We start from the raw sequence: 25885 nt of genomic DNA, 5'->3' as shown, positions 1-25885 counted from the left end.
TTGCCTTGTGATTCTTGAATTTCCCCTTGGGGATCAATAAAGTATCTATCTATCTATCTGATTAATCCGTTTTACAGTGATAAATGTCCCAAGAGAAGAGCCCTATGGTTTTCTAAGAGAAAGAATTACAACTAAATAACATGACTAATCAATGTTATTAAAAAATGGAGATATAGTGTTTTCTCTTCAAATAAAAGCAAAAAAGCCAACCAAATATCCACAATGAAAATAATCAAATGAACAAAAACCATGAACATATAAACCATAAGTCTTAATTAATTAAGAGTAAGGTGAACAGATGGGTCTTTAAACACTTCTTGAAAGTTCCAAAAATATCATAAGAATGCAGAAGACTAGGCAGTTCATTCTCCAAAGAGGAACCACTGAGAAAAGGAGTCTTGATTGTGACCTCACATCAGAGGTAGTAGCAGGGATAGTACTGGGATATAACACAGGCATTACTGATGGATAATACAGACATTAGTGAGATAGCAGAGGCTTGAGTCAGATGCTACTGACGCGGCCATCTTGTATTAGTCATGTGGAGAAAATGTAAGGAATATTTATAACAGCAATGTTACTGCAATCTAACTCATATAAAGCAGAAATATTAGTGAGATAGAAAAAACTTTACTGAAACATAAGAGACTTAAGTCATATGTCACTGACAACATAAAAAAATGTCAGGAACGTTTATCTGTGTATGAATGTACTGAATGCTGTGGGATCTTTGAAAGGCCTTGTCACTGGATGTATGTCAAAACACCAATGAGACTAACCAAATAGTTTCATTTCAAAAGGCAGGTTAGTCAGTGTGAATGTTGGAAGTGGAACATCATCAGTTCTAAGAACTCTGTTGTTTATTTTACCCTCAAACTGTTTACTTTTGTTTTACCCTCAAACTGTCATGTTTACTTTTCCTCGCTCCTCATGCCTGTGTTGTTTCCGGCACCTTCCATCTCTCCGCAGGTATCTGCCAGTACGGAGAACTCTTCCATGAGTGGGTACCTGATGCGCTCGAAAGGCCACAAGAAGCCGTGGAAGAGGCTGTGGTTCGTCATCAAAAACAAAGTACTCTACACGTATGCTGCGAGTGAGGTTAGCATCGTTCTGCCTCTTTTAAAAGGTTTCATTTTAACACCGGACTAAAAGCAATGAAAGGTTGCAAAACGTTTTGATGTTCATCCAAATACCATCCGTTTTAGGCCTAATCAATGCTACAGACAGTAACAATAGCATTCTTGTTGTTCTTGGCATAGGTGGACTTTAGCCTAATGTTGGTGATAACAGTTTAATCAATGTTGCTGGGCAGTCACATAACCAGTTCCATGTGTTCTGACTGGATGATCATGACAAATTTGCATACTAATTGTTCTACTAAAAGTTCTCCAGAGAAATGATGATTGCCCAATATTGATGGGAATATGCCTGAGTACTGCTCAAAAAGTTGCCTCGAGATTCATCCGTTTTACAGTCATTAACGGCTCTATTTACTGATTTATAAACAAGCAGTAGTGCTGTGCTTTAAAGTAAATTCTGTGACCTACTGGAAGCTAGTGCAGGGATTTTTTGGGTCGTAATATTTGTACTTTCTTGTTGGATGTGACAATTAATGAGGGGTGCTGATATTACGATGAATATGGTAATTCAGAGCCATTAATCTTTGACTCACAACTTCACAAGAAATTAGGAAACTGTCTGTGTATTTGTGTTGGCGAGTGTGTGTGTCCATGCATCCGCCAAGTGTTTTGTGTGTGTCTATCTGCTAAGCATTTGAATTTTGTGTGTGTGTGTGTGTGTGTGTGTGTGTGTGTGTGTGTGTGTGTGTGTGTGTGTGTGTGTGTGTGTGCATGTGTGTGTGCATGTGTTTTGCAGGATGTTGCAGCACTAGAGAGCCAACCCCTGTTGGGATTCTTTCTTCGAGAGGAGAAGCAAGGCCCAGCTCAGAAGCTGCAGTTCAAACTCTACCACAAGAACACACTCTATTACATCTTTAAAGCAGAGGATATCCCTACAGCACAGAGGTAAACAGGCACACACACACACACACACACACACTCATAGAGAGAGAGAGAAAGACACAGTACACACAATCATACACACACGCATGCACATTCACATTACCGTAGCTTTTCTCAGAGACTCCTCGGATGAACCGACATTACACTAGAACCAGATGTGATACTGTACAGTTCCATAGAACCACGAGTATTCATTCAGTTCCAAATGAAGAGCTCTTTTCCAAAATGCTTTAAATCCATTTTTGAAAACATTGGAACAAAGTAATTTGATTTAATTGTAGGCACATTGTATTTCAGGTAATATCAATACAAGTTGTGTTGATTTGATTGGGTAAAGAATCAACTAACATTAGCCGATTTACAGTTCCAATGGAAAACAAAATTAAAAATATGTTTACGAAAATGCATCAAATGGATATAGCGTTTTGGAAAATAACTCAAATGTTTGTTGATAGACCTGAACGTCACCCTCATTTGTTTGTCTCTATTTGTTGTTGATAGTCCAATCAGCGTCACCCTGATTTGTTTATTTCTATGTTTTTTGTTTGTGCATGAGCAGATGGATCGAAGCGTTCCAAGAGGCCATGATTCTTTGACCCCATCCTCTGATTGGTTGAGATTTACCTCCTCAGCACCCCATTAGCTGGAAGGGTCATTCTCTCACAGGCTCTTCCTGTATTACACTCCACTAATAAGGCCAGATTCAGGAAGCATAGCTCCTGTGCAATGCCTTATGGGACTTGTAGTACACTACCAGTGTTTGTCTCCTGATTTCTGTATAGACTGACAGGTTTAAGGAATGGATTCCATCATAGAAAGAAGAAACAGGACTAGGTGGCAGGACTCACCTAAGTCATGTCTATCAATGTCAATCACTGGAGAAAGCCAATTACATCATTACATTTTCATCATAAATAATGGTTTGATACCATCCCACTATGTTTTTCATGAAATTAAGAAACTGTTTTAACTGTTTCCCAGTGAGAAAACATGGTTTGTTTCAGTAATTACTTTCAGTTTTATCTGCTTCATATTCATGAAGCCATGTTGGACTTGCAGCCCTTGAAGAAAATATCAGGGAAATGGGGTCTGTGTGTGTGTGTGTGTGTGTGTGTGTGTGTGTGTGTGTGTGTGTGTGTGTGTGTGTGTGTGTGTGTGTCTGTGTGTGTGTGTGTGTGTGTGTGTGTTTACATGTGTGTGTACGAGAAATAGAGGGTGAGTCTTTGTGTCTGTTGTGTGTACAAGAAATAGTGGATGACTGTGTGTGTGTGTGTGTGTGTGTGTGAGAGAGGGAGAAAGAGAAAGAGAGAGACAGAGAGAGAACATGCTTGTGTGGTGTGAGAGAGGCTGCTGGCCAGGGAACCAGGCCATTCCCCCGCACGGCTGACCAAGCCAGCTCAGTGACCCAGAAGGGAAGGGAGAGGGTGGGGTTGAGGAAAGGAGGAAGGAAGAGACTTGGGAAGAGGAAAAGAGGGGAAACAGCGAGGCACACAGATGTTCTCACTGAAACCTTTAATTTGCCCTCTCTCACTCACTCACTCACTCACTCACTCACTCACTCAGCAACAGAAAGAGAAAAATGACCCCAACAAGCCCAACCGCACAGTCACTTAGTCTGCCAAAGAGGATACAGCCCTCAAAAATGTACACTACAAGTATACACTTCAAAGTGTGCACTCGTCACCTAGGGAGGGCAAAGGGAGAAAGTGGCCCGTTGGTCCGTTGTCCTTTGGTGCAGGTGGAGCTGTCATGTCGCGTCACGTCACTTGAGGGTCAGAGGTTAAGTGAGAAAAAGCGTCGGTAGGTGTAGCATCCGACTTGGCCTGTTGCCATGGACACTGAGAGGAGTAGCACATTGGGAGACATTTTGTGTGTTTGTTTTTTTTTGCAATGCACTGTGGGAGAAGCTTGCTATGGTGGACTGAACAAATAGACAGGGAAAGAGTCTGTGATTCTAAAAACAACATCATTCAAATGTTTTTATTAGCAATATTTTTATTTTATTTTTTAAATGAAACTTTACATTTGTGCCTCAAGCAAATGCTTAAAAAACTAATGTATAGAAGGTCATACTGGAAAGAACTGGAAATACGTGTTGTATATACAGAATTTAACATGTTATATAGTATGTATTTAAAATTTGGAAGCCTGTAAAACAGGTTGTTTTTTATGTAATAGTGAATCTGAATGCTAGAATACTGTGCCTTTCTGTAAGTTTGAGTCAAACTTTTTAAAGACCCCCACACTACACTAGGTTTGACATACGCCCACATAGATTCACCATACGAAATATATCCAGGATCGGTTTGCCTTGAGCATTTTCACACAGCTAAGGCTGTTATGAAGACATGTTGTTATGTAACTCCTCATTTCACGTTTTTGCAGTAATACTTTAAAGACGTTTACCATTATGTTCATAGTGTTATCTCTATTTTTTTGTAATTTACCAGTTGTAAATGCTCATCAGAGTTATTATTCCAGTTTTGTGTTTACTGAGGCCTTTCGTACACTGTATAGCGACCTCTTGGTTTTATTTGCAATGCTCAGAGCAAGACCAGGCTAGCCTGTGAAAGACTACTCCGAGTTGAGGTTTAGTCTCTGAGAGAAAGAATCCGCTTCGCCCTTTTGGGCAGGGGATCTGGGTCATAAATTATCTTTCAGACTGTTGCAATTCCGTTTAGGACAAATTCAGGTGGCACAAATGCTTTATTAAATGAGCCGAACAGGATATATGTATGCTCAAAGTCTGAGTGGGCCTACATAATGATGGCCAAACGAAGGGTGAGTTATACAAGATAGTCTGGTCTTGCTCTCATTTGGTAAGGTTCTCAGCAAATGTGTTCTGAGATTTATGCTAAAGCATTTAAATATGTTCCACAGGTGTTTTTAACCATTTGTCTCTAGGCCTACTGAGTTTACCAGCACAAGTCAATGCAGTTAAGTGTTCAGTGCTAGTTTTTCTTCACAAATGTAAAGTGTACAATAATAATAATTTTAAAAAAGTAGATATGTCTCAGTTTCTTTCTTGACAAATGGGCCTAAGGCATGATGCAGATTCTGTGAACAACACCGATGTCTTATCGGATGAACCAGTGAAACGACAAACTCCGATAAGAACACCACTATTAATGACACCACTTGTCTTTATTGAGTTATTGACATATTCAGGGTGTTCTTCTGTTGATTGAGACGTAGCGACCACAACTGCTCCCTGTGGCGTATGCGCATCACGCACGCTTCCTGCACGTTTTCAGTGCGCATGAGCAGTCTAATCTGTTTGGCGGAACAGGTCACGAACTCTGACCCGCCCCGAAGCTCAACTGGACACAATCATCAATTTATTCAAATATTTGCGGTGGAAGACAAAACAATAACTGCCATATCGGTAAGCGACATGTTTTGCGATCTCAAGATAAATGCATAAAATGGGGTCATGCTGGCTGTTGGAGTTAGATAGCCAAAGGTAAAAGTGCACTGCTAACCAAGAAGTAGCTAATGTTAGCGGGTTCGCTAAGTAGCTAGCTAATTCGGGCATATGCACTGCTTCGGTCGAAAAGAATGCTCCATCTAAATAACAGTTGATTGAATATAACTGTAAAACTAAACGCATTATTGTAGGATGCATGCAACAACTAGGTGTTAAAACGCTTGATAAATTCAGGGTTGCCAGTGTTGAAGTGTACTAGCCAGCTAACAACACAATTTAGCTAGTTAGCCAGTAACGTATCATCCACTAACACGCCACGACAAAGTATGCACTCCTCGTATGAGGAAATGTTGCTGCTTACTAACTCATATACTCCTCAACATAGCCCCAAACATGCCATTGGAGTGTTAATGAAACCATTCGAATGCGTTTTATAATAATCTTGTTAATGAATGCGGTATTCCGGCTCGGCCGCTGACGACCGCCTTCTTCGCGTTAACCCTTCGATGATGACCTTTCACCCGACAAGGAAATGCACGTTCTTTATCTTCCGTATCATGGGTTGTTTGTATTTATGTCTGTGTTACCCATAGACGTAAATAGGGAAGACTTAATTGACCCTTTGGTCTTGAATTCGTGTGACGAGTCCACAGAAATCGACATAGTCACGCATACAGTGTAGAGCACATCGGCATACTGTATATCTGAATGGAGGTAACGGGTAAATATAAATGGTCGAGCTCCATGCAGTCGGCTGTTGGATATCGCAGTTGTAAGGGCCCGTTGAATTATGAATGACGCTCACTTACGCACGGATGAAAGTCACTGGTAGTGAATGGCTTTTTTTTGGCGCGCGTGTTTGTGTTACTCTTGTGTCTGTCGAAACGTTCTGTTTTCCCAAACGTGTCTGTGACCGACCGGTGTTTGTGTGTCACAGCTCGTCTTCATCGGATGGAGTGTAGTGTTTAGAGGAGTACTACACAGGGGACATCATGGAGGGACAATCTCCCAGAGTGCAGCTGGTGTCTGCTGAGGGTGGTCTGGAGCAGAGAATACAGGTACGAACAGACCACAAGCAGCCATCCTGAGAGTTCAATTAAACCCCTCCAATGTCACACCACACCACATTCACATCCTCTTCCGACTACCCCCCTGTGTCTGTCACTTGTCTTAATTATATCTATAGAAGTTAACAGATATAAATGTATGCACACATACAAATATATATATATAGTCCTGTCCACAAACATGGAGGTTCAAGAGGCACTTGTGCAATACACATAAGCATAAATCCTGTCACCCACAGTGTCTTTTTTAATATCTGAGTGTATTTATATTGGTGCCATTCATACACTAGTTAATCCATTCAGTCTCATTCGCTCGCTCTATCTCTCTCTCTCTCTCTCTCTCTCTCAGATCGTGACTGCGTATGACCAGTCCAACTCTGGCAAGCCACAGTACATCCTGGCCAACGTTGACAACTCCAACTTGGAGAAGCTTATTTTGACAAATTCGGAGGGGACCTCAGGAAAGGTCATCCTGGCATCAGCTGATGCGGCAGCAGCTGTCAATCACCTGCTCATGGCCTCACCTGACCTGGCTGGACAGCAGATCCAGGTGAGTCCAACAGCCCAGACACAGAAGGCTAGGCGGATCTGGCATGAATTCACCCTGTGCAGATCAGACTTTCCGTGTTTCCAGAAAGTGTCGTTACGCAACCATTATGATGACTAACAAACAGAGGGTGTTCAAAAACAATAGCCTCTCTATCACTGTAGATGTTGTTGTTCATCAACAGTTTTGGGAAATGTTGTCCCATTCAACACTTTGATTTTCTGTCATCAGGATCTTCCTCCAGGTTGTTTAGTAACTTGGGCATATTTCAAATGTACACAGGAGTGTTTCATCTAATCAGGCCCACTAAAGGTTAAACATAACTAAAAAGTCTAAAAAGTGGAGTTCCATGTAGTAGTGAGACTTCATTCACAGATGAACAGCGTCTGGCTCTGTTGCTTTGGGTTAAAAAGTTTCAGCCAGATGTCATGTAATGTAATGCAGTGTGATAATATAATATTCCACATTGCTTTATGCAACTGCTTTGAATGTATGGAAGTATAAAATACTGAAGTGGTTTTCTGTTCTTCAGTTTGTGACAGACAATTCGGAGCAGAATTCTAAGCCTGTCGTGGAGTACTGTGTTGTGTGTGGAGACAAGGCCACAGGTAACATACACACACACACACACACACACACACACACACACACACACACACACACACACACACACACACATTTAAATCTTCAAAACTCAAAACTTTCACATCGCTTCCACATAAGCACACAGACACATACATGTGTACCTTGTGTAAACCAATACACAATAATACACAACTATCTACATGTTCATTTCTTCCTTTCTACCTCTTCTCTCTCGCTCTCTGTCTCTTTCTTTCGGTCTTTATTTATTCATTGATTTATTTAATCTATTTTCTCTTCTTCTGTGTCACTTCATTCATCCCTTACCCCCCTCTCTTTCTGTATCTCTGTCTTTCTCTTCCTACCTCCCTTTTTTCTCTCTTTCTCTATCTTTCTCACTCTCCTTCTCTTCCTACCTCCCTTTTTCTCTCTATCACTATCTTTCTCTCTCTCTCTCTCTCTCTCTCTCTCTCTTCCTACCTCCCTTTTTCTCTCTCTCTCTGCCTCCTTCCCTCTCTCTCTCTCCCAGGTCGTCATTACGGTGCGGTGAGCTGTGAAGGCTGTAAGGGCTTCTTCAAGCGCAGCATCAGGAAGAACCTGGTCTACTCGTGCAGGGGCAGCGGCGACTGCGTCATCAACAAGCACCACCGCAACCGCTGCCAGTACTGCCGACTGCAGCGCTGCATCTCCTTCGGCATGAAGCAGGACTGTAAGTGAGGCGCGCGCGCGCACACACACACACATACATACACACACACACACACACACACACACACACACACACACTCACTGACTGTGTTATCAGCAAGCACCACTGCAACCGCTGCCAGTACTGCCGACAGCAACGCTGTATCTCTTTCGACACACACACACACACACACACACACACACACAGCCAACAAACACTGCCAGTATAGCAGACTGCAGCGCAGTAATACTGCTGCAAACACACGGCCTGGAGGGTGCGGATTCACCCATGTAAAGCGTGCCCTCACGGTCATACACACTGAAGTGCTGGAGTCTTTCTCATTAATATTTAATGTGTGCTGCAAGCCTTTCCTTCATGCACATGCATAGTCCACAAGACTCAGGACTTCAGCCTCTGAAATTCTAATTGGTACACTCACACACTGGAATACACACACACGCGCACACACACACACCAAGATTCATGCATAGTAACCTCGGAACCCTCCCACACGCAATCTAGTCTAACCGTGTGTGTGTGTGTGTGTGTTTGTATGCGCAGCGGTGCAGTGTGAAAGGAAGCCAGTGGACGTGTCCAGGGAGAAACCTGCCAACTGTGCCGCCTCTACTCAGAAGATCTACATCCGCAAGAACCTGTGCAGCCCTCTGGCAGCCCTGCCCACCTTTGAGTCCGACAAACAGAACAAGTATGTGTGTGTGTGTGTGTGTGTGTGTGTGAGAGACAGAGAGAAGGAGATATTTTGCAGCCAGAGAGCGAAAGAGAGATCTTTTGCAGCCCTCCAGCAGCCATGAAAAAGAGAGAGACTGTTGGGTTGACAACCTGTGCAGAACTACCTTCCCTTAAGTCACCAACAAAGCTTGTGTTTGTGACTCCTGTATGTGTGTCTGATGGCCCTAAACAACACCATGTTCTCTCCCCAGATCCTCCAACCTACTGCTGAACATACAGCAGTCCATGTCCAAACTGGACAACAACATTCTCATCTCTACCTCCCCAGACAGGGTATGCACCAAGACACACACACACACAAGTTCAATCTGGACATGCAAATATTATTGCTAATAGACTAGTGAAGGGTTGATTCTCTCAGTAATAGGATTGAGCTTGGTGATCGACATGCCTTTATCCACAACTTAAAGTCCTATTTATTCACAAATTTTAATGAGCAGAGACAGTGATGTTTGCAGTCTGACACTAGTTTGTGTTTATTCTTTTGATGTCTTTGATCTGTGATGGGTGTAAAGGTACACATATTCGTACCGAACCGTTTAGGTTCAGGACATTAGGTTCAATACAGATGTGTACCGAATTTATCAAATGCAGTCTTTAACAGAAATCAACAGTAGGCTTTTTTGGACCATGTTTCTAATTCGAGTTCTCACACAAATATGCTCAATTAATGGCAAAAAAAAATCTGACACCTTTTCAAAGTACTATTCCCATTGCACATCAGCAGTATTGTCAGTTAATTTCTGGCTTGCAGGACCAACAGCTTTACAGTACCGAAAACCAACTAATCCGTGACTTCAAAATCGAGGTACACACCGAACTGCGATTTTTGTGTACCTTTACACCCCTATTACCTACAATATAACTGTTATTATATTGTATAAATGTTATATTTTATTTCAGAGTGACAGTTGCCAAGGAGATCTGGGTACGCTGGCTAACGTTGTGACATCGTTGGCCCACCTCAATGAGAGCAAAGAAATGAGTGACAGCAACGCTGACCAATACGGAGCGGAGACCATGAGTAATGGGGATGACTCCATCGCAGACGAGCACACCCAATCAGATGAACACAACTCCAGTGACCTCAGCCGGTGAGGATGAATATTTGTATAAAACACAAACACATATACACACAAACACAACTTAAACACCATCAGTCCATTCTTCAACTCTTCAGCACACGAATACATGCACAATCCCAAAACACTCTCTGTCAACACTTTTATTTTTTGTTATTCTTGTGTGTATGTGTGTTCTCATTTGATCTCCTTGTGAAATTGTTACTTTGAACTGTGTGTGCATGCCTCCTGTTTTTGACTGTGTGTGTGTGTGTGTGTGTGTGTGTTGTCTCCACCAGGGCGTTTGACACGCTGGCTAAAGTGCTGCGCTCTGAGCAGCGGGGCGAGGACATGGGGGTCGACGCCAACATGGCGGGTGCGGACGAGTCGGGCACCCTGCTGGACCTGCAGGGCCCACTCCTGTCCGACTGCCACATGCCTTTCAAGGTGAGCCCACCCGACACAGACGTACCCGTGATTTCCCCACTATGGGCCACAACTTATACATCGATTTTGCAAAATTCCTTGTACAGTGCTAGTTCTATTGTATTGTATTGGTAATGTAGATCTATTAAATATTAATAGACTGGAACATGACCCTCGAAGTGAGATTGACACAAAAAACTTGAGCACTTTGGCATGTATATAGCTTTTCCAGCAGTGTGCTAGAACTGAAGTGATTTTGTTAGTAATGCATACGTGTGTGTGTGTCTGTGTGTGTGTGTGTGTGTGTGTGTGTAGCTAATGATGCCGCTCCCTGTGCCTGAGTTTCTGACTGTGAACTACATCTGTGAGTCTGCGTCTCGTCTCCTTTTCCTGTCGATGCACTGGGCACGCTCCATACCAGCCTTCCAGGCCCTGGGGTAAGTCTCTCTCTCTCTCTCTCTCTCTCTCTCTCTCTCTCTCTCTCTCTCTCTCTCTCTCTCACTCACTCACTCACACACACACACACACACACACACACAGGATACACACACATACATGGTGCACATGACACGTATTCATACACAGGATACACACATACATGCTGCGCATGACACAGACACACACATACACACACACAAACACACACACACACACACACACACACACACACACACACTGCACACAAGACACACATACTCAGACACATGCACCACACCACTCACTTAGCCTGTAATCTCTCTCTCTCTCTCTCTCTCTCTCTCTCTCTCTCTCTCTCCAGTGATAAAATATGCCTGATCATGTGTACTTCATTTGCTTACTTATGTGTATTCTTGTACACACATTTCAGGTTTATGATGTTAATGTAGTAATATAGTCATGTTAAATATCTTCCTCTTCCTCCTCACGCGCGCAGCGCGGAGAACGGCATCTTGCTGATGAAGGCGTGCTGGAACGAGCTCTTCGCTCTGAGTCTGGCGCAGTGTTCCGACGTCATGGACGTCTCCTCCGTCCTCACCACCATCGTGCAGCACTTAGAGACCAACCTCAGCGAAGGTAACTGTGTGTGTGTGTGTGTGTGTGTGTGTGTGTGTGTGTGTGTTTGTGTGTAAATGCAGGACTGCACTCCTTCAGTTGAACTTTTCTGAAACTCAGAGGACGGCTTAAATGTGATGTTGGTGTTTTGTAGGCCATGCATGTTGCCCTAAAGATCAAAACCTGTCTGCTACATTACTTTGTGGAAGTGGGGAAAATTAGGAAAATGAGTTTTGTATCACTAGAGCAGGGGTCGGCAATAGGCGGCCCGCGGGCCAGATGCGGCCCGCAAGCAAAAATATCTGGCCCGTGAGATCTTTTGAACCAGAGAATGAAAGAAAAAAAAACACTTTTTAAAAATCGGACTGCCAGTCTCAAACATGCTCTTTATTTTGAAACGTACCTTTCCAGAACAGAAGAATTTCAATCAATCTAAATGCTTAGCTATTTGTTTAATCTGAATACGAGTGAAGAAGCACACAGCGAGGTGCAGCGTGAACGCACAACATGCAAAAACAAATGAAGTCGACAGCGCTGGTTCTCAAATTCCAAGCTAGTCTCTAAAACACATGTTGTCATTCAAACAACGGACATATTATGGTGATAATTAAAACACAACTTCTTTTAAACAGGCTTGACATCAAACAGGCAATTTACGCACATAGAACTGTGAAAAATAAAACACGAGTTTCAAACATAGCGTGCGTGTTATTTAGGAACGCAACCTTTAAATTAGCATGCTTAGTTTCGTGGTGCCGTCTTGTACTCTTTGCATGCAGAGACACCCTCGTTAGTTGTTACAGATCAGGCATGTGGGCTTTGCATTAATACAATTAGGGAGGATGAAGGCATAGTTCTTTGTCCATTCATCATTGAAGATCCTGTTTTCGCTGTTAACTTAAAAAAAAAAAAAAAAACACACAGGCATATAATAGCGCCCCCAATGACCAGTTGACAAATTTAACCTACATCAGCCTGCTTGAGTGTCTCTGCTCTGACATTTCAAGAGCGCCTATCATTTTTACCTCCTCCGATATTAATTAATTAAGTTAGCCATTGTTTTGGTTGTGAACTTGTGGCCCGCTATGTAATGGCTTGGAAAATATCTGGCCCGAGGCCAAACTTAATTGCCGGCCCCTGCTATAGAGATATAAATATATATTATAATATATATCGATATATTTAATTTATGGTGTTTGTTTGTGTGTGCAGAAAAGCTTTCTGCAGACCGTGTGAAGGAAGTGATGGAGCACATCTGGAGGCTTCAGGAGTTTTGCAACAGCATGAATAAAGTGGAACCCGACTCACAAGAGTACGCCTACCTCAAAGCCATCACGCTCTTCAGCCCTGGTGAGTAACAGAGTGTGTGTGTGTGTGTGTGTGTGTGTGTGTGTGTGTGTGTGTGTGTGTGTGTGTGTGATAGAGAAAGATTTGAATGCATGTGACAACAACCACAAAGAAAATGCCAGCACTGTAAATCAAAATAGACCTAATTTAGGCACTAACTCATCACAATGGATGATCCTACTTCAAATACACATACATAATACACAACTAAGCTTTGCATTAATCTTTGTTTTCAGATCACGCAGGTATGGACTGCTTCACTCACATTGAGAGCTTCCAGGAGAAGGCCTATATGGAACTGCAGGACTACATCACAAGGGAGTATCCAGAGGACACTTATCGGTGAGAGACACACACACACACACACACACACACACACACTCACACACACACTGTATCCTTACCAACCACCATGGCCCAGATTTGTTACTCTGTGTGCACAACAGAACTTTCTGATGGTCACTATAAACTCAAAACCCCATATGGGACATGGGCATTTTTTTTTTTTACATTTCTTGTGCATATCACAGACAGTTTATCCTGAAAGAGAGCTAGAAAGTTTCTAGTGTGCAAGCAGAACTCTCTCATGCTCACCATGTCCCTTAAGGGGCTACCTAGATTATGCTTAATATAAAAATCTAAAATTTTGCAGTGCCTTAGTTATTAAAGCAAGGTGTATGAGATGTATAGTTTTGAAGCCTTAGATACTACGGAAAGAATTTTCCATGTCTGTAAAACAGTAATTGCAACTGAAATGCTAAATGCTTGTTAACTTAATTGTTTGTCTATGCCTGTGTGTGTGTGTGTGTGTGTGTGTGTATCCAGGTTGTCCAGGTTGCTTCTGCGGTTGCCCGCGTTGCGTCTGATGAGTGCATGTGTGACTGAAGAGCTCTTCTTCACCGGCCTCATTGGTAACGTTCAGATCGACAGCATCATCCCCTACATCCTCAAGATGGAGTCCACCGACTACAACAGCCAGCCAGTCGGCGCCAGCGAATAAACCCGCCAACCCACCAATCAAGGACGAGTGAATCACCCTAGCCAACCAATCAGGGTGGGCAGGGAACCCCAGCTAGCCAATCATGACAAGCGAATAACTCCAGTCAACCAATCTTGGCACGCTTTAGGGGTTTGCGGAAATATAAAGCTTTGGGGATTGAGATCCCTACTCTGTGGTCTCCACAGAACAAGATAGGCATGTTCGATGTTCTGTTCAGAATGGTGTATGGCTTAAGCTGGTTAACACAAGTGTCCCAGATCAATTTAATTAAGAAAGACAGTTTTCAATCCCCGAACAGAAATGTACACAGGCATGCACATACAGGTGCAGAGATCAAGGAATGATGACACAGGCAACAATACAGTGTATGTATTACTGTATTACACTACAGACGTGGATTGTCTGTTGTGCTTTTGTTTTCTTTGTTTCATGTGACATTGTGGTCTTTGTATAATGGGATGAGGAGAGGAATAATTTTCTATAGGTTTTTTCTCATCTTGCTTTCAGTGCAGGCATCTGTTTCTTGGCTGATAATTAGTTACGTTAATGTATGGATGGAGATTGTGAATTATTCTTGTCCCTTTATCTGCAAAGCTGTGCTCTATCAATTGACGGTACTGTGTACTGTTGTGTACATATTAACATGTATGTAAATAAAAGAAATGTCAAATGTGTATTTTGTGGTCCTCGTTTGTGTCGCACACGACACTGGTAGGGGGAACGAATGCTCTTAGATTGGTGTCTCCACGGAACATTGAGTGGTGCACAACAGTTTCCGTCGAAAATGGCGGAGTACATTCATGTTTTTCGAAGGGCTATAGGCCAGATAACAGGTCATGGGGGCCTTCGTGGATTGCTTGTGCAGTTTTTCAGGTGTGTATTAGGACAATATTTTGCCTCATGCCCGCAGAAGGCAATATTATATTTCGAATGTCTTGGAAATAAAGGAAAACAAACTGTGACCTCAACAGAGCTAGCATAAGTTGCTAACTGACATTACTTGACTTCCACAGTGGCGTTTATGCTAGCAGCTGTTTATATGTTATACATTCGGATTTCGACACATTGCTAACATTATATTACTCTCTCTTGCTAGGGCTAACGACGTCAAAACTGGAGCATTGGTTGGGATTGACAAGTATGGAAACAAGTACTTCGAGGACAATCGTTACTTCTTTGGTAAGAATCAAACATTGTGCTAGCCTACGTTACGGTAAAATCCATTTCCCTACCATCAAGCAGGTGATATTTATCGTTGAAATAAGTATTGTTAACAATATTTCAGTCTATTAATATTTCAGTGCATTCAGAAATACGGTCTCCACCACCCAGTACCCTCTGTTGTCTTATTGCCCCAGTGCTTCGGCCACATAGTGCATATAGTGTGTGATAGACAAGCAGTTGATCTAGACAGAGACTGACCCTTTTGATGTATGGTGTCAGGTCGGCATCGCTGGGTGATCTACACCACAGAGATGAACGGAAAGAACACCATGTGGGAAGTGGATGGGAGCATGGTGCCTTCGGAATGGTAACTATACCTTTCATCCTGGTCAGAAACACCCCCTTCTGCTACCCAGTGTTATGATATCACACAGCTGTTCTTAACAGATTTGGAGAAATGAAGGGAATATCTGTATTTGCAGTTGTAGTGATGTACACTGCACAGGCAAAAATATTGGGACACCTGCCATTTCAACCACAAGAGCTTAATTAATATCCGACTAAATAGCCCTCAAGTTCCAAAGGGGAGACTAACTCCATATCAACTCACATATATGGATTTAGAGAGGGATGACATTGCAGTTACTGAGTGTGTAATAGCAGGCATCCCAATACTTTTGTCTATAGTATACTGGTGGAAAACTGCCTCCAAAAAGTGAGTCCTACCACACATTTTTCCCCCAAATATTCACCAAGACGGCTGATTCTAGGAAACGCAACTCTTCACTCCAGAGAGATATTTGTATGTAAGACTGTATGTAAGAGATATTTGTTTCATGTGTGTGTTTGTGTCTCCACTCATTTCTCAGATGTGTTGACTAGAATAGCAAATCACACTCACTTTTAATTCTTTTAACTGAAACTTTTATCAAAAGTTACTTACAAGCTCCTGCATCCAAGCTCCAGTGGCTTGGGAATAATAATAAATGCTATTTTTAGTACTACCTTTTATATACAGTACAGGATATCCGGCAGGCAATGGTGCAGAAGTTTATGTGACAACCAGAAAGTTATAAAGTAACAAACCAGAAGTAACTAGAAAAGCACTCAGAGAGCACAAACCTTCGCAAAGCGAACACATAACCACCTCCTGCACCCAGACGGTGAAACAGATCACTCCCGAATTTAATCGTTTCTTCCTTGGGTCATTTCAGACCTTCCCTGAAAATTTTATCGAAGTCCATCCATACATTTTTGAGTAGACAGACAGACAGACAGACAGACAGACGAAAACATAACCTCCTTGGTGGAGGTAATCAAAAGGGATAGGCATAGTAGTGCTGGCGAAAAAAACATTCTCAGACTTAGGCATGTTAGACTTTTCAGAAGTGTCAGGAGAGGTGGGTCTTCAAGAGATTATTTTAAATGGAGAAGCACTCCCCTGCTAGCCTGACGAGCCAGACCCACATCAAGATGTAGGGTCTGGACACTCACCGTAGACAGGGCTCAATCGGAGGAGTGGGATAAACAGTTGTCTTTCAAATTCCCTCCCCGCAATAGGATAACGCTAAACGAATCATCTTGTTTTCAAGTAGCAGGATGCGTAACCTTCCCTCTCCACGCAATAGGATAACGCTAAACGAATCATCTTCTTGTTTTCAAATAACAGGATGCGTTACCGTCGCAACTTCTGGTCGCATGTCAGTCACCATTATGTTAAGCCCACCCACCGACTCTATACACGCTGTGATAGGATCGCTGGTGCTTCGGGTTCTCAGCTCCCTGGCTCAATGGATCGTGCCTAGACTGCCCCGCCAGCCAAATTACATTTGCTGCCGCTAGGGGCGTCTAGATTTCTAGGCTACTCCCCTGCTCTTGTGATTGCGATTGGAAACTCCCTCCACCATCGTAGAACAACAAACAAGAATAGTCTTGGATTAGGTTTCCAAGACTTGGACTAGTCTTGGTGCATAAGGGTAGTGAGGACAGGCGACGTTCCTTGGAGCAATGAAGGCGGAAGGGTGGCCAGCCGGTTTAAGGGCATTCCAGTAAGTTAATGAGTGCAGACCCAGAATTAGTGAAATCATACAGGTAGAACCAGTACATCATAGGACTGTGCTTTCTGAAGCCGTAGTTTCCCCCCTCTGGATTTTAAATTGTGAGAGTTTCATTGAGACGACCTTAAAGATAGATGTCAGTGCACGTTCCTCTCCACGGGAAGAGCAGTTTAAAAGGAATGTTCAGAACTTTTATATACTTTTATATAGCTGCTGCAATTTATTATTTTGAATACCCGTATTTTCTGACTATAAGGCACACTTAAAAGCCTTTCATTTTCTCAAAAAAAAGACAGTGCGCCTTATAATCCAGAGCGCCTTATATATGGAATGATTCAGGACCTCGAATTGATTTTGTGTGATACACGGCGCTCTGTCAAAATGTTATTGTGAACGCGTTTGATAAAGTTTGACTGACTGACTTTATCGGTTTTGTTTCGCTTAATGCGCCTTATAGTCCGGTGCGCTTTATATACGAAAAAAGTTTGAAAATAGACCATTCATTGACAGTGCGCCTTTATAATCCAGTGCGCCCTATAGACCGGTTTCAGCCCCCTACCAACCGTCGTCAAGAACGAACTCAGAGGACAAGCGAACTCAGAGCCGCACGGTCACGCACGGTCCGTGCGGCACGGACAGCACAAAGCAAGCGTGCTGAACTTAGTTGATGAAACTCATCGACTGATCATACGGGTCTAGTGACCACTTTTTATCAGGTAGGCTAAAGTAAACACTATTCTAGGCTATAACTAATGGCTAATAGTGTTCTCATTTTAATCTAAACCAGTCCGATCCTATGCTCTACTGGGACGGGGAGCACTGCACACCGGACCCCACCCCCCTTCTAAAAAAAAAAAAAAAAAAACCCAGACTTGCATGCACGACCATCATAGCACCCACACTCATAAAGCGATCAACCAAACAGCTGAGTGTGTAGGCCAGCAGACACGACCAATTCAAAATAATGTGACACGACATAAACAAGCAATCATGCCACAGCGGGCTATTGTAAAGTCCTCCTTATCTTACCTTAAACCTGAAGCGTCTGTGTTAGCACTTGTGGTGGATGCGCTAGCATAATTGCTATCAGCCTCAGTATCTGCCCGAACATTAATCCAGAAATCGTAGGCTTATTTGCGATTTTTTGTATTATCTACCTTACGTTTCGTTTGTGTTCTTTGTTTGTGTGTGGCCACCAGATTTGTATTTGGTATTGTATTATTTGATGAGGATTCATTAATAGACCACTGAGGCCAATTTCTCATGACCAACACTTTTCTAGATGTCATCACGAACTCATGTTTACACTCTAATATACAAGACTCAGGTCCGAACTAATGAGGACGCCACCAACAGGCAAGGAGTGTTTATTACAACTAACTACAATTTAGGCCCACATCTCTTCTTACAGTAAGATAGAGTTCTATCCTATCACTTAGGTTAGGTCCTATGTTCACTGACTTTGCAAAACGTATAATTTCTTGTAGCCTACTAAATAAAACATTCTTACTTCCTTGTTTTAACCTTACAGATACAGTACATGTGACTTTGCAATATTTCTTTTTTTTCTATCACCTCAAATTCTCAACTTGAACAATGCTTTACAGTCACAGAAGTTACAACGTTTTTTTCCACAATAAACTCAAGTTCATAACGTGCACTTACAGCAGAATCAGCACAAATTGGGACGTATAACATTTGTGGTGTACAGAAAGATAGCATAGAAAGACACCGTAGACTGCAGCAAAGAGTCGACAAACGGGTCAGCAGTGAAAGTGCTTTGCTATTGGAGATGCACACTCGTGTGAATGTCTGTACGGGAGGTGTTGCTGTTACAGGGGTTTCTTGTCAGACTGAAATGACAATGAAACATTGTGAACAGATACAAAACGAAGTGAATGGGTTGCATGAGGAACTGAGTAAAAACTGAACATAGCTGGATTTATTGGAAATCATGAGAAAACTCTTCACTTCACTGGCCTTCCCAACTGGCAGTTACCGTTTTCCCTGTATGAATACCTCAAAGGGCACCTTGAAACAAGAGTTCCGTCTTCATCAGCTTTGCATGCATTCCAAAAACGTATTCTCACTATCATGCAAATTAAACTTCATCTTTATGGAAAAGACTTGGCCTATAGATTTGAGAGGGATCAGTAAAGCAACTGTATCAAGAACTTTTAATCATGTTTTACATGTCATGTGCTTGCCTCAAACCCTTGATCATGTGGGCAGAGAGAGATGATTTCATGAAAACAATGCCAATGGACTTTCGAAAACACTCTCCAAACTGTGTGGTGTGATCATTGACTGCTTTAAAATTTTCTTGGAACGAGCCACACATCCACTAGCCAGGGCCCAAACTCATCATACAAACATCAATCAGGTGCCCTTTAAGGTATTCAAATGTTATACGTCCCAATTTGTGCTGATTCTGCTGTAAGTGCACGTTATGAACTTGAGTTTATTGTGGAAAAAAAAAAAGTTTATGTAACTTCTGTGACTGTAAAGCATTGTTCAAGTTGAGAATTTGAGGTGATAGAAAAAAAAAGAAATATTGCAAAGTCACATGTACTGTATCTGTAAGGTTAAAACAAGGAAGTAAGAATGTTTTATTTAGTAGGCTACAAGAAATTATACGTTTTGCAAAGTCAGTGAACATAGGACCTAACCTAAGTGATAGGATAGAACTCTATCTTACTGTAAGAAGAGATGTGGGCCTAAATTGTAGTTAGTTGTAATAAACACTCCTTGCCTGTTGGTGGCGTCCTCATTAGTTCGGACCTGAGTCTTGTATATTAGAGTGTAAACATGAGTTCGTGATGACATCTAGAAAAGTGTTGGTCATGAGAAATTGGCCTCAGTGGTCTATTAATGAATCCTCATCAAATAATACAATACCAAATACAAATCTGGTGGCCACACACAAACAAAGAACACAAACGAAACGTAAGGTAGATAATACAAAAAATCGCAAATAAGCCTACGATTTCTGGATTAATGTTCGGGCAGATACTGAGGCTGATAGCAATTATGCTAGCGCATCCACCACAAGTGCTAACACAGACGCTTCAGGTTTAAGGTAAGATAAGGAGGACATTGCTTGTTTATGTCGTGTCACATTATTTTGAATTGGTCGTGTCTGCTGGCCTACACACTCAGCTGTTTGGTTGACCGCTTTATGAGTGTGGGTGCTATGATGGTCGTGCATGCAAGTCTGTTTTTTGAAAAAAAAAAAAAATAGAAGGGGGGTGGGGTCCGGTGTGCACAGTGCTCCCCGTCCCAGTAGAGCATATCGGACTGGTTTAGATTAAAATGAGAACACTATTAGCCATTAGTTATAGCCTAGAATAGTGTTTACTTTAGCCTACCTGATAAAAAGTGGTCACTAGACCCGTATGATCGGTCGATGATAAGTTTCATCAACTAAGTTCAGCACGCTTGCTTTGTGCTGTCCGTGCGTGTCCGTGCGGCTCTGAGTTCGCTTGTCCTCTGAGTTCGTTCTTGACGACGGTTGTTAGGGGGCTGAAACCGGTCTATAGTGCGGAAGATACGGTATCTGCTAGAAAGGGTGGGAGGACTTTCACTCCAGAAAATCGTATGGCTGAAAGCCGGCTTCATTAGGTCAGAAGACACATCACAGCAGTATTCAAAGACTTAACCCATAATCCTTACGTTCCCACCCCACCCCCACTTTGTCACTAAGGCATCGCTGGCTCCACTCGATGACCGATGACCCGCCGACCACACACCCTCCTGTTCCCAAGAAGTTCCTCGCTGAAGTGCACCAGTTCAACACGAGTGGCTCTGCAGCCCAATACGTGCCCTATTCCACGACCCGCAAGAAGATCCACGAATGGGTTCCCCCAAAGGCTGGGAGTCAGTAACTTCTTCCCCTCCGAAACTCTCTGTATATTATCACTGTAATTACCTGTTTAGAGATTCATGAATAAATTAAATAAACATACAAAAACGGCATTGTTTGAGCTCTCATTTTGTTTGTTTTTTGGTGTATTTGTTTGTTTTTTGTGTGTGTTTGTGTGTGTGAGAGAGAATATTGGAGGGGTTTTGGTGTTTGCTGGCCCTGTAGAGCATTGATATGGACCATTGCTGTCAGGTTTTATTAGTTAACAGTATGTGCGTACACTCACTCTCTGGCTGAAATTATTAGTCATAGACTTATTTGCCACGCCACTTGAAACTGCATTGTCTGGTGTCTTGAGTATATTAGCCAGTTGTCTCAGTCTTCTGTCTGTGTCACTGTATTGGGAGTGTCTTTGGGTGTGTCTTTGTGCGTGTGCGTGTGTGTGTGCGTGAGCAACCGGTCTTATGTAGGGACATTGAACAGAGCCACAGTATTTCACAGGAGAGTGTGTGCTGACTGCGTCAGATGACCATGGGATTAGTGTTTGTGTGGTGTATGTGTGAGCGAGAGATAGAGATCAGTAGGTGTTTGCTGTAGGTTGGGCAAGTGTGCCGGCTTCTAGGACACGGTCTCGTTGAACGGACTAGCCGGGGAGGTAGGCCATCATGACAGGTGAGATTGCTTTACAAATTAAAATGAAACTCACTTATGTGTCTGCCTAAAGCTGGAGTAGTAAAGTTTTTGATGAAACAGCAATGTGTTAGATGCCTGCTTTCATAAGAATATGCAGGAGAGTTATGTAATAGTAAAGCGGAAAAATTCCTTTGGGGTCGGAGAAAGTTCTGTCTGGTGGCAACCCTCATAAACGTGTAAGATTATGTTTGATCTATGTGACCCATTTTTGAAAATTAGGTATAAGTTGTTCAGAATGTGTAAGACTGTATGTAAGAGATATTTGTTTCATGTGTGTGTTTGTGTCTCCACTCATTTCTCAGATGTGTTGACTTATTAAATGAGGAGGTTTACACTTGCAACCCTCTTTGAACGGCGAGGAAGTGAGGTAAGAGACCATTCCCACATTTTAATCAACTTCCTCCTTTTGCTCTGATGCTTGAAAAGCTCATCAAGACATAATGTCTTTGTGCCATTTTTTGTTCAAATGTTTTTTTAAAAAGACATACAGGATTTAAATTAACTGGCATTCAACAGTTCGGCATTTATTTATTTATTTTTCAATTACTGCAATGCCTTTATGTCATTGCATAAAATGACCACAAGGGGGCAGCAATGACTGTTTTTTCCCTCCCTCTGGTTAATTTAGGGCGCAATCCCACTGCCAGAGCAGCGGCCCTGTTCTGAATCTGATTATGTAAAACAGCAGCATAGCTGAACGCCCAGACATACTGATGCGATGCTACATGACTTAACGCTGCACATAATGCACCACGCTGGAGTATGTAGGCTGCGCTCCAACTGCAGCTGAATGAAACAGACTCCTAGCATATTCCTCGGCTTGAGCCTAATTCAGTATTCTGCAGTCCAAGTCAGAGATGTTTGGGTTATGTTGCAGTGCATCCAATATGTGGCTGATACTAAAGAATACTTGTGGATAGGTGTGATGTGAATGAGAATAATGAGTTAGTTGTTCTTTCAAGGGCATTTTAATCAGATATGGACTCAAACTCTGAAACTCAATTGTGCACACACACACTCACAGAGAGAGAGAGAGAGAGAGAATCTCAGCAGGCTTCCTTATTAATAATCGTACACACACACTTGCTGTGATGGGGATGCATATTCATGGCATGCAAATTGACACACACACACACATACACACACACACACACACACACACACACACACACACCTGTTATTAGAGCGCACTGTTGGGAAGGTTGCTTTTAAAATGTATTCCACCACAGATTATGGAATACATGCCCTGCATTTGTGTAACATATTCTGAATCGATTACTCAAAGTGAACGTATTTGGAATACTTTGGATTACGTGAATCTTATGTTCTATTAGCAGTGGATGAAACACCTGTGAGGTTATACGACGGTAGACTCATAGTGTCAACAACAACCTACAATCTGCTCTACAGAGAGGATGGATTGATACAGTATGAGAGAGTATGAGCTGTACCATGAAACACTGTGTCAAACAAGAGATGTTTGGTCTTCACATATTGGCTAAAAGGCTACCACATCCCAAACAAAGTATATATTGTATAGTATATACAGCAATGCCCTGAAGAAGGCCCTAGCCGCTACGCGTGGGCATTTTAAGTCCTTGTTGGACGTGTCTACTTTGTATTAAAGACATTTTAAACTTGTGGAGTGCCTTGGTTGTAGAGAATTTTTTCTCTTTTTTTACCCAAAGTATACAGTATATACATACGTTTTTAGAAATTTCAACAGCACAAGCACAAGCACAAGCACAAGCCTTGTTGACCCCATACCCTTCTCCATTGACTGTGGATCTGGAAAAGGTTCATTAATTTACGACTTCCAGCAGGGGCGCAACTAGCAGTGAAATTAAACTTAAATTGGTGCATTAAACTCTTAGCAAATTGTTTCAACTTAAGCCTACCTTGCACTGACAGACTTTGGTAAGATTTGAGAAAGATTTTTGAAAGATTGTAGTCTTTTGAGTAAAGCTTGAATGAGGGGCATTAATTAAAAGACTACAATATTTCAAGAATCACTCCCAAATCTTGTCAAAGTCTGCCAGTATGAGGTAGGCTTAAGCTGTAGATATTTCAATTCAATTAGCGATTGTATTTGCACGCCTTTGGTTTGAATTTCCCCTTGGGATCAACAAAGAATCTATCTCTGTCTCTATCTATATGGAGTGGTGATTTTGAAAAGGCGTGGTGTACATGTTATTATGATTTAAATGTAATCCCTTACATTTCTCAGTGTAGCTGTATTCTGCACACCACCCACTTAAATAGATTAAAAGATAGTTAACTGTATTTAGATACACGTAGATACTCGTATTTTGTATTTTAAATACGTGATCCAGAATGCATGAAGAGCTCTTTTCCAAAACGCTATAAATCCATTTTTGAAAACTTAAAAAAGTCATGTTATTTAATTGTGTATTTCAGGTAATATCAATAAAACATGTGAAGCCATGTTGTTTTGATTGAGTAAAGATAAATCAAATAACAACAACACCATTACAGTTTTACGGAAATCCCTTGAAAAACAAAATGTAAAAAAGAAATGTATGAAAGATATGAATTAAAATGATGGATATAGAGTTTCAGAAAAGAACTCTTGACATATGGCCTATTCAGTTATTTCCCAACTCTGTTAGAGGGAGAGAGGCAGAGGGTCAGGTCATCCAGAGTGTTATCTGCCTGTGGTGTGTGTTTGCATTGATGTTTGATAAAAAATCAATTTTTACTGATAACATCACATGTGTGAGCACATGCATTCATGTGTTGCCTGAGGGAGAGTGTGTTGCCGCACTCGCGGTGTCATGATTTGTGTGTAGCTTCATGGTTGTGTGTAACTTCATGTCATGGTTGTGCGTAACTGCATGCTTGTGTGTAACTTCATGGTTGTGTGTAACTCTGTCATGGTTGTATGTAACTGTGATATTTGTGTGTAACTTCTTGCCCCTAAGTGAATTGTTCTTTGGAAGAGATAGTTCCACACAATCCACTATCCCCTCTCTTTCTCACCTTCGCACACACACGCACACACGCTCACGCTCACACACACACACACACACACACACACACACACTCTTTCCCCTCTCCTGGCAACGTTAGATAAGACTGCAGTCTGTTTTTTGCCCAGCACAGGAAATGAGGGCATGACGTTAGGTTTCACATTGTGTGTGTGTTTGTGTGTGTGTGTGTGTGTGTGTTTTCATGGTGGGGGTCAGTCTCAACAGTGAACAGGGCTGAGTGTGTGGAGGTGGATGTGTGGGTTTGCATACAGTAGAGATGTTTGGACTACATTTTATTGGCCTTTCTGCGCGTGCACACACACACACACACACACACACACACACACACACACACACACACACACACACACACTCAGAGCATATAGACAGAGAGGTTTGTTCAGGGTGAATATGGGTATGGTTGGAGGTGTGTATGTAAATAAGTGAGTCTATAACTTCTGTATGGTATCCAATTACTATCATGTGGAAAAAGGTTTACACGTTAGGTCTAACAAGAATAGTGTGTGTGCATGCTTGTGTGTGTGTTTGTCTGTCTGAGGCGCTTTGTGACTTTCAACTATATTGGCATACTCACCCATCAGTCAATTCTATGTTAATTCTGTCAGTTGAGTTTAAACATAGCTTTTAGATTAGAGTTGAGAATGTGTTCACTGAAATGTTGCTACAAATAATTATCTCTGCTTCTCAGATCAAGTGTCCATAGTCTTGGTAAACATTAGAATGCAGTGGCACATGACTAATGGAACGCGTTGGGCTTCTCGGCACTGGTGGAGGAAGACGATTCCTGCTAAATGAGTCGCAGGGTGATGATGTCAGAGACGATGTTATCTGTATATGTTCAGTCCTTTAGCACGACAGGTAAACCCTTCCAACAGGTTAGTTGGCATTTTCGGCACACAAGCTTTCTCTCTTTCTTTACTTTCACTGTGTGAGTGTGTGTGTGTGTGTGTGTGTGTCAGTACACACACACATACACAAGCACATTGATATTTTTTCGTGATACGTAGTACCTAGCACGTACCAAGTGCATAACAAAGTTCTTGTGTAGTATAACTATTTTTTCCGCGCTCTTTCGCTCTTACATCTCTTCTGTATCTTTCTGTTCAGAGTCATTTCATTCTTTCACATTCGTTCTTTTTATCACCAGGAG

At 42.1% G+C, this 25885-nt stretch overlaps 3 protein-coding genes across 7 annotated transcripts in view; all 3 read left to right on the top strand.

Moving 5' to 3' along the window:
• Positions 1-5023, top strand: part of fgd6 (FYVE, RhoGEF and PH domain containing 6) — a 25081-nt gene extending 20058 nt beyond the window's left edge. Inside the window, exons 19-21 of the mRNA XM_062517490.1 lie at positions 970-1098; positions 1876-2024; positions 2581-5023. Coding sequence (XP_062373474.1) covers positions 970-1098; positions 1876-2024; positions 2581-2617 — 315 coding nt within the window. The 3' untranslated portion in view covers positions 2618-5023. The remainder of the gene's footprint in view (positions 1-969; positions 1099-1875; positions 2025-2580) is intronic.
• Positions 5024-5261: 238 nt separating this feature from the next.
• On the top strand, positions 5262-14622 carry nr2c1 (nuclear receptor subfamily 2, group C, member 1). 5 transcript variants are annotated; one of them, XM_062517518.1, is made up of 15 exons: positions 5262-5406; positions 6386-6506; positions 6865-7065; positions 7595-7670; positions 8174-8353; positions 8894-9038; positions 9274-9355; positions 9837-9890; positions 9986-10176; positions 10443-10590; positions 10885-11006; positions 11483-11622; positions 12814-12951; positions 13185-13290; positions 13774-14622. In XM_062517518.1, exons 2-15 carry the CDS (start codon positions 6441-6443, stop codon positions 13946-13948), a joined length of 1824 nt encoding a protein of 607 aa, XP_062373502.1. In that variant the 5' UTR covers positions 5262-5406; positions 6386-6440; the 3' UTR covers positions 13949-14622. The 5 variants fall into 5 exon arrangements, with proteins under 5 accessions (XP_062373502.1, XP_062373506.1, XP_062373505.1 ...); XM_062517521.1 differs by lacking the exon at positions 5262-5406 and adding an exon at positions 5464-5484; XM_062517519.1 differs by lacking the exon at positions 5262-5406 and adding an exon at positions 6030-6169.
• A 49-nt stretch (positions 14623-14671) lies between these two features.
• Positions 14672-21144, top strand: ndufa12 (NADH:ubiquinone oxidoreductase subunit A12). The gene is made up of 4 exons (XM_062517516.1): positions 14672-14821; positions 15045-15127; positions 15392-15479; positions 20873-21144. Exons 1-4 carry the CDS (start codon positions 14673-14675, stop codon positions 21051-21053), a joined length of 501 nt encoding a protein of 166 aa, XP_062373500.1. The 5' UTR covers position 14672; the 3' UTR covers positions 21054-21144.
• Positions 21145-25885: the final 4741 nt, after the last annotated feature.

The sequence above is a fragment of the Sardina pilchardus genome, chromosome 17 (genome assembly GCF_963854185.1).
Source record: "Sardina pilchardus chromosome 17, fSarPil1.1, whole genome shotgun sequence".
In the NCBI taxonomy this organism is placed as follows: domain Eukaryota; kingdom Metazoa; phylum Chordata; class Actinopteri; order Clupeiformes; family Clupeidae; genus Sardina; species Sardina pilchardus.
Note: the sequence above shows the minus strand (reverse complement) of the source record. Positions and strands in the feature narration are given on the sequence as shown.

Bases quoted from the DNA above. Each gene is read 5' to 3' on its own strand.
- nr2c1 (XM_062517518.1), top strand. From the start codon at position 6,441: ATGGAGGGACAATCTCCCAGAGTGCAGCTGGTGTCTGCTGAGGGTGGT. The intron at 7,671-8,173 runs GTAACATACACA...TCTCTCTCCCAG, and splicing joins GTGTGGAGACAAGGCCACAG to GTCGTCATTACGGTGCGGTG. The intron at 8,354-8,893 runs GTAAGTGAGGCG...TTGTATGCGCAG, and splicing joins CTTCGGCATGAAGCAGGACT to CGGTGCAGTGTGAAAGGAAG.
- ndufa12 (XM_062517516.1), top strand. From the start codon at position 14,673: ATGCTCTTAGATTGGTGTCTCCACGGAACATTGAGTGGTGCACAACAG. The intron at 14,822-15,044 runs GTGTGTATTAGG...CTCTCTTGCTAG, and splicing joins TTGCTTGTGCAGTTTTTCAG to GGCTAACGACGTCAAAACTG. The intron at 15,128-15,391 runs GTAAGAATCAAA...GTATGGTGTCAG, and splicing joins GGACAATCGTTACTTCTTTG to GTCGGCATCGCTGGGTGATC.